The sequence below is a fragment of the Macaca fascicularis genome, chromosome 16 (genome assembly GCF_037993035.2).
Source record: "Macaca fascicularis isolate 582-1 chromosome 16, T2T-MFA8v1.1".
Taxonomy (NCBI): domain Eukaryota; kingdom Metazoa; phylum Chordata; class Mammalia; order Primates; family Cercopithecidae; genus Macaca; species Macaca fascicularis.
The window spans coordinates 20612251-20620940 of NC_088390.1; the positions used below are offsets into that span (position 1 = coordinate 20612251).

An 8690-nucleotide genomic window follows, 5' to 3' on the forward strand; every position below is an offset into this window, starting at 1 on the left:
TCCCATCGCTCTGGGAGGGTGAGGTGGGAGGATTGCTTGAGGCCAGGAGGTCGAGGCTGCAAAGAGCTATAATCCTATGATCACAGCTCTTCTCCAGCCTGGGTGACAGAGAAGACGTCTTCTCTAAAAACGCAAAACAGAATTATACAAAAATCCTGGGAAACTGTTAGCACTGATTATCTCTAGGATTGGAATTTGGAAGACAGGAGGACTGTCTTTCTTTCTTTTCTTTTCTTTTCTTTTCTTTCTTCTTTCTTTCTTTCTTTCCTGCCCTTTTATATACTATTTGAATGTTTTACCCAGTAGGCATTCAGTTTTTTTGTTTTTGTTTTTTTTTAACTTTTAACTTGGAATAACTTCAGACTTAAAGTTGCAGGAACAGCACAAATCACTCCCATGCACGCTTCATGCAGATTCCCTAATAACCTTTTTACCTTATTTCCTTTATCATACTCCCTCTCTGTGTATATGCATATATACCATTTATAATACATATAAAACTATATGTATATATAGCTTATAATTTTTTTCCTGAACCATTCGAAAGGAAACTGGAGACATGATGCTCGTTTACTCCTATTTCAGTGTGTTTCCTAAGAACAAGGGCACAGTACACTTCTCAAAGTCAGGAAATGAACATTGTTATAATACTGTAATCTTAAATTATAAAACCAGGTTTTAAAGCTGCAGTCCCAGCTGAGGCGGGAGGATCACATGAGCTCAGGAGTTGGAGTCCAGCCTAGGCAACATAGCAAGACCTGATCACAAGTAAAACCAGGTTTTGAGAACAGAGAGTGTGAATGGTGGTGAATAGTTGGGTACCAGGCCATGCCCACCCCGGCGCACTCACTCCCCTGCCTCTCCGTCCACACGTGTAGACGCAGCCTCCAAACATGCAACCCAGGCTTTCTTTGACTGTCTGCGCGCCGAAATGGAACAGTATGAAATTGAGGTGACCGTCATCAGCCCCGGCTACATCCACACCAACCTCTCTGTCAATGCCATCACCGCGGATGGATCTAGGTATGGAGGTGAGGCCCGGTTTCTCTTTTCTCCTATGAAAATCTGTCGGTCAGCCACAGTGAGACATGCGGTTCTTACATCAGGGATTCTTTGGTCATTTTCATTTGGAATAGAACTTCGAAAGTGAAAAAACTGAGGTGTTGGTTCTAGATATGGACTATTGAATAATCTTCGTTTACCCCACGATGGCCTACCCTTAGTGTGAACGTCACCATTGCAGCGTTCAGAACAGGACCTCTGTGGGCAGGACTCAAGGGCTAAAAGGAAGTTGCCAAGCTGGGATGCCACCAGACTCCCAACTAACCCGTTCACAGATCCCGAGTCCACGGAGTATTATCAGCATCGGGATTGAGTGAACTGACCTCATGGCAAGTGTAGGGTGTTTGATGGTCTGTCTCTGTCCCGTAGGCTTGAGAAATGACTGATTCCGGGCCAGTCTTCAGGGTGAGGCCGAGTGCAGCAGTCTCAGCACCTTCATCTTGTCTCATTTGGAGACAGTGCAGAGCTGACCTGCAGTCACCACTCGTGGGCAGAGCAGCCGGCCCCAGCATGCAGGCTCAGGCCAAGCAGAGACCAGTGTGCCCGTGATCACTGGAGCCCTTGGAGCTGGGGCTGCCTCCCCTTGCTTGGAACAGGGCCTGCTCACCCCTCCAGTGCTGTCCTGCCATGTCCTCCTCCCTGAAGTGATCTCTTGGGGTTTGTGCTGTGATGTCTGCCAGGGGCCTCATGGTCCTGCACCCAGCCCAGCCAGGCCTGAACCAAGACTGCCCATGTCCTGGCAGAGCTGCGCTCACACAGCGAGTCCTCTTTTCCCACAGTAGACACTATACAGAGGCATGGGGCTTCATACAGCTTTACACCTGTTTAAACCTAGAAGACACCACTTAAAAAATTCTCTCTGTGGCATTTCAAAATAAGCTGTAATCCAAAACTTCCTACTTTTCTGCATTAACAAAAACACCATGAGAACAGACATTGGTGAGGGAGCTCAGGCAAGCTGGACAACTTAGTAGTGGTTTCCTGTGGCTAGGCACTGTGGTCCACACCTGTAATCTCAACACTTTGGGAGGTCAAGTCAGGAGGATCACTTCAGCCTAGGAGTTTGAGACCAGTCTGGGCAATAGTGCGAGACCTTGCCTCCACAAAAAATATGAAAATTAGCCAACCATGGTGGCACCGCCTGTAGTCCAGCTACTCAGGAGGCTGAGTCAGGCAGGAGGATTGCTTGAGCCCAGGAGGTCGAGGCTGCAGTAAGCCATGATTGTGCCACTGCACTCCAGCCTGGGCAACAGAGCAAAACCCTGTCTCAAAAAAAAAAAAAAAAAGTGGTTTCACATAGTCTGTGCTAGTGGCCGCTCCTGTGTGCCTGCCAGCTGGTCCTACTTTGCTGGCAAAATTGTCAAATTACTAGGGTAGAAGGAACATCAGTTGCTGTTAACCTAACACCTCCTTCTAATCTCTTCCAGCTGTCCTTTCTAACACCTAAAACAAACTAAGGATTTCTTCCTGTTTCTCATCCAGTTAGTACTTGACATCGAGAACAGGGACATGTGTCTGCTCCTGACTCAGTGAGCTTGTGCCTGTGGGCGTCAGTAGTCCCCAGCCACCTCTGTCTGGCCACCCTGAAGCCAGGCTACCCAAGACAAATGAGGTGGCACAACATCCCTTAGTCTTCAGTTGTTCTAACAGGCACACGCTTCCCAGGTCAGGAAGCTGCTTTTCAGATGCAGTGGGAGGGGCTCACTCTGTGCCTTTGCTGTGGACCACCAGGCAGACAGACTCACTTTGGTTCCAAGCCCTGGCTGGGATCCTCAGTCTACCTTGTTTCCACATCCCACCCCGCTCTCGCTTCCCCCACTGACCCACATCCAGCTGCAAAATGGTTCCTCCTTCCCTGGGAGCATGGAATCCTCAGGGGTGGTGGCACACCACCGGCTTCCTGGCCCTGGGAAGAGCTTCGTGGTGGCAAAGGCAGCAGGCTGACCTGACGGCTCACATCAGCTCCACTCCTCAAGAGGGACCTCTGCTTCCAAGTTAGTTCATGTGTTTCTTCTGTTTTATTTATTTTAGTTATGGACACCACCACAGCCCAGGGCCGAAGCCCCGTGGAGGTGGCCCACGATGTTCTTGCTGCTGTGGGGAAGAAGAAGAAAGACGTGATCCTGGCTGACCTACTGCCTTCCTTGGCCATTTATCTTCGAACTCTGGCTCCCGGGCTCTTCTTCAGCCTCATGGCCTCCAGGGCCAGAAAAGAGCGGAAATCCAAGAACTGCTAGTACTCCGACCAGCCAGAGCCGGGGCAGAGAAGCAGCGCTCTTAGGCTTGGTTCCTCTATAAGGGACAGTTGTATTTGTTGAGACTTTAATGGCGATTTGTCTCACAAATGGGAAAGATTGAAGAAACACGTCTCACGCAGATCTGCTGGCAGAGGAAGAGAACCAAAAACGGCAGCAAGCTTCCTCCCAGGGTGAGGGGAGACACTTCCGGAGTAAACGTGGAGCTGGGGTTTAACCCTAAAACCAAGAAATAAACATCTCAAACAGTAAGAGTGGTCGTCTTCAAGGACTAGAACCTTGTGTCCTTTGAATTCTGGCCCTGCCAGCTCCTGGAAATTGTTTCAACCTTGGAATCAGAAGATGTGATGTCACCTGACCCAGCTGCTTTTGTATTTGACTTAAACCTCATTGTTTGGGCAGAAAGGCCACCTCCAGTACTCAAGGGAGAAAGCTGTAGTTTCAAGAAGTCAGTAGTCACACCCATTTCCGGGCCCTGTGATATCTCATCCAACATAAAAAGCGGGCCAGTATGTAATGGTTTATTTGGCGTATCCCAAGGGATGGCTTTAGCACCTCATAAGAATTCCCGTTTCTCTCTTAACTCTCACTGCATCCCTGTAGGATGCCAGGCACCACTCCAAGCAGAAGGTGACGTTAGTAAAGAGAGAGCAGCCAAAAGGGAGAGGAGGATGCTACATGGCCCCGTGCATCCCTCTAGAAGTAAAACCATCAAATTGGCCAGCTGGGCAGATTCTACAGCAGCCCCTGGTCTGGTGGAAGTGAGCCTTGGTTAGCTGTGACGAGTTGGATCATAGCCAGAAAGAATGCCTGTTTCTGCCTTTCTGATTTAGTAAAAATACATGGTTGAGGCTCACTGAGTAGGTCAAGTTCATTTCTAGTGTTTAGGAAGACACTTTTCCTGTTATTGAAACTGAAAATTGAAATGTAGGTCCACTGCAGACTTCCCCAAATTGGATTACAAATCTCCTATCATATCATACTGACATCTTGCACCATGTCCCAACTCTGGCCTTGTTGAGCCTGTATTTTATGACCATTATATAACATTGGCAGCAACATGTTTTTTTTTTGTTTTGTTTTGAGACGGAGTCTCCCTCAGTCGCCCAGGCTGGAGTGTAGTGGCGCAGTCTTGGCTCACTGCAACCTCCGCTTCCCGGGTTCAAGCAATTCTCCTGCCTCAGCCTCCCAAGTAGCTGGGACTACAGGCACATGCCACCACACCCAGCTAATTTTTGTATTTTTAGTAGAGGCGGGGTTTCACCACGTTGGCCAGGCTGGTCTCGATCTCTTGACCTCATGATCTGCCTGCCTCGGCCTCCCAAAGCGCTGGGATGACAGGCGTGAGCCACCGCGCCTGGCCTGAGCTTGTATTTTAAACAGCTGCCCTAGACAGATGATAAAAATGGCCACAGCCAGCCTTTGGTTAGGGTGTCAGAGGGTTTCAGGTTTCCTGGGAGGAGGAGGACAAATGGGTGATTAGATCTGGTGACTTGTCCCAGCTCCTAACGCTTCCTGGACGTTCCAGGAGCCTCTGGGTAAAATGTGGACACAGACATGATGGGTCTTTCTTCATTTTCCAGGTAAATTGTCAACCTCCCTCCTGACATGGAAGAGAAGGGTCTCCTTAGTGTTCACACTGGAGACAGTAGACTCAGGGCAAGAGCTGGAACTGAGACAGCAGCGGCACCTGTCTAAAACTCAGCCCGAGTCTAAGGTTGAATGAAAGTGCCGAGCACACAGCAGGTTTCCAGGAAATGGCAGCAATGAAGGGCGCTGTCCCTCTAGATGGAAACGAGAGGACGTTTCTCCTTGGATGCTATTGGCTGCCACGCTCAGAGGCACCTGGTGTCCAGGTGCTGTCCTTTCCTCTCCATTATATAACATGGTCAGCAACTGGAGGTTGATGTGATAGGTTGCCCTCAAAGGAATGCAAGTTTAGCAACCATGTACTCCATCATCAGGAGACAGGAACGTCACATATGTTGTTGAGGTTGTTGGTTTTGGGGCCATTGTGACCTGACTCACAGCTGGGGTGCATGGAGCTTGGGCTGGCATTAAATATTTCTTAACCTACATACCACCTATTAGTTGTAAGTGGTTGGATTGCAGCCAGAACGAACACCTGCTTTCATGTTGTTTCTTTTTTTTTTTTTTTTGAGATGGCCTCGGCCTCCCAAAGTGTTGGGATTATAGGCGTGAGCCACCGTGCCTGGCCTCTTTTTCTTTTTTCTTTTTTTTTTTTTTTTTTTTGAGATGGAGTCTCGCTCTGTCACCCAGGCTGGAGTGCAGTGGCCGGATCTCAGCTCACTGCAAGCTCTGCCTCCCGGGTTTACGCCATTCTCCTGCCTCAGCCTCCCGAGTAGCTGGGACTACAGGCGCCTGCCACCTCGCCCGGCTAAGTTTCTGTATTTTTAGTAGAGACGGGGTTTCACTGTGTTAGCCAGGATGGTCTCGATCTCCTGACCTCGTGATCCGCCCGTCTCGGCCTCCCAAAGTGCTGGGATTACAGGCTTGAGCCACCGCGCCCGGCCTTTTTTTTCTTTTTTTTGAGACAGAGTCTCGCTCTGTTGCCCAGGCTGGAGTGCAGTGGCATGATCTCTGCTCACTGCAAGCTCCACCTCCTGGGTTCACACCATTCTCCCGCCTCAGCCTCCTGAGTAGCTGGGACTACAGGTGCCTGCCACCATGCCCGGCTAATTTTTTTGTATTTTTAGTAGAGACAGGGTCTCACCATATTAGCCGGGATGGTTTCGATCTCCTGACCTCGTGATCCACCCGCCTCGGCCTCCCAAAGTGCTGGGATTACAGGCGTGAGCCACCGTGCCCGGCCTCTTTTCTGAAATGGAATTTCGCTCTTGTCGCCCAGGCTGAAGTACAATGGCATGATCTCAGCTCACTGCAACCGCCACCTCCTGTGACTCACCTTCAAGTGATTCTCCTGCCTCAGCCTCCCGAGTAGCTGGGATTATAGGTGTGCGCCCCCATGCCCAGCTACCACCTTTCTAATTTATTAAAAATACATGGTTGAGGCTTACTGAGTAGGTCCAGTTCATTTCTAAAGTTTATTTCCTCCCAATTAAAGTGGTTAGCAACTGGAGATTGACGTGCTAGACCAGCCAGATCTCAATATTATTGTTTACTTATCCAGCATTCTAAAAACCTCAAATCACTTTCTAAAACTTAACTTTATAAACTTTATATTTTGCCATATAAACTATAACACAAACTGAAGAATTGTTAAAATCTATCTAAATAAAGCTGTTTGCCAAAGGCAGAGTCTGAGGCCCACTGTTCTTGAGGAGGAGGTTGGCGAGTCCCAGAGGGGACCTGTTAAAGTCGCACCAACACCAGACAGACGCTCTTCTTGGCCTCAGAGGCTGAGGACTAAAAGGGCCTGCAGCTGTGCTCTTTCATGTCCATGTTGTCTTGAGTCGCTGGAGTTCAGTGTCCCTTCCTGGAGACAGCCGTGGTTTGGATAATATGGGACTTACTGAGCCTTTAGAATTCTCCCAACTTAGCAGCTGAAGCACCTTCCTGTGGGTGGGCCCCACGTGCACTGCTCCAAAGCAAGAAGCCCAGCCACAGCCCCGGTTCAGCTGATGGCCTTTGAGCAACCTTCACTGCTCTTGGATTTTCACATCAGTGTTTGAACATGGACGTTGCCAGCAGGGTTAGCGATGCTGCCGTTCCACTTTCTCTTTTCTGTCTTTTAGAGGGTTTTTGCCTCCTCCTCTTTCATCCTGAAATTCTGCTGGGGAGGTCTGAAAAGCATGCTTTTTCATTGGTTCTGCCTTCAGATATCTGAGGAAGTTCAAAGACACTTTCCACTTTGCTCTTTAAGCCCCTTGGTGTTTCACATCATGCCAAAACCAGAGACGGAAAAATAAAACCAATTAGCTTTTCCGAACAGCAGCGCCTCCATGCAGGGCAGAGGGGCCATAGCTGATGAGTGAATCGCAGAAACGGTGTACAGCCCTGGGCGCCCTGCCCACCTCCCAGCAAGTCTCCCTTCCTTCCCTCAGGGCCCAGCAGCGGCTGCAGCAGATGTGAAAACTCTGGAGGGAACTAAGAGACCAGAACAAGGAGATCCAGTTTGATCAGTTGTCCTTTTACATAACGGCTCTTCACTCTTCTCTGAAATTGGGTGGGGATGGGTAGCTAAAACTAATTTACTAGATTAATGACACCATCTATTCCCTAAAGTGGTCCATGTAGGACTCATTTAAGTGGATTTTGCACAGGAGGGCCCCGGTAACTTGGCCTTTGCTTTCTCTCAGCAGTTACTGAATGCTGTTTTTTTAAAAAAAAGAAAACAATTGGCCAGGCGCGGCAGCTCGTGTCTGTAATCCCAGCACTTTGGGAGGCCAAGGCAGATGGATCACCTGAGGCCAGGAGTTCAAGACCAGCCTGGCCCGCATGGTGAAACCATGTCTCTACTAAAAAGACAAAAAATTAGCCAGTCGTGGCAACCTGTAATCTCAGCTCACTCGGGAGGCTGAGGCAGGAGAGTTGCTTGGACCCAGGAGACAGAGGCTACAGTGAGCCGAGATCACGCCATTGCACTCTAGCCTGGGCGACAGAGAGACTCCATCTCAAGAAAAAAAAAATTATTTTTTGGAGACAGGGTCACACTCTGTCGCCCAGGCTGGAGTGCAGTGGCAAGATCACAGCTCACTGCATCCTCAACCTCTGAGGCTTGAGCAATCCTCCCTCCTCCGACTCCTGAGTAGCTGGGACCACATTTGCATACCACCACATCTGGCTAATTTTCATCTTTTTTTTTGTAGAGACAGGTCTTGCTATGTTGCCCAGACTGGTCTTGAACTCCTGGACTCAAGTATTTAATGGTCCTCCTCCCTCAGCCTCCCAATGTGCCGGGATTACAGGCATGAGCTACTGCACTCAGCCTTTGAATGCTATTTCTTCAGAAGTACTGTCGCGTATCACAGATAACCCTAAGCGACTTGTCAGCAGCTCTGCCGTGACTGATCCTCTAGGCAGGACAATGGCAGGAACAGAGAAGCCAGCACTGACAGTGGGGAGGGAGGCGTACTTCTGCTTCTCACTGCCAGCCTCAGGCATATGAAACCACTGCCTGCTGTCCACACCAGCACCTCATCCCCATCTCCCTGGTTAGGGGTCATGTAACTAAGATGGCATTTCAGAACCTGGGTTAATACATCCAACAAGAATCACTTGGCTCAGTGCAGCTTGGGAAACGGTGGAAGAGCTACCCGTTTGCGCCTAGTTTCTACTTCGGATGAGGGCTTCTGCTCAGCTGACTTGAGGTTGCCTCAACTTGTCTGGCTTATCCAGCTTGTGCCTTCCAGTCAACTCCCCCATGAAATCTAACTTGTCGGCAGAGCACTT

At 49.3% G+C, this 8690-nt stretch overlaps 1 protein-coding gene across 15 annotated transcripts in view; it reads left to right on the forward strand.

Annotated features, from left to right (window-relative positions):
• DHRS7B (dehydrogenase/reductase 7B) overlaps positions 1–6594 on the forward strand; it is a 64023-nt gene extending 57429 nt beyond the window's left edge. For 8 of the 15 annotated variants that reach the window (XM_045376219.3, XM_015437775.4, XM_045376216.2 and 5 more), the window contains 2 exons: positions 879–1031; positions 3094–6594. In XM_045376219.3, coding sequence (XP_045232154.2) covers positions 879–1031; positions 3094–3299 — 359 coding nt within the window. In that variant the 3' untranslated portion in view covers positions 3300–6594. Of the gene's footprint in view, positions 1–675; positions 1032–3093 lie in introns of all 15 variants that reach the window. The other 7 variants (XM_074018839.1, XM_045376215.2, XM_074018837.1 and 4 more) reach the window with 3 other exon arrangements.
• Positions 6595–8690: the final 2096 nt, after the last annotated feature.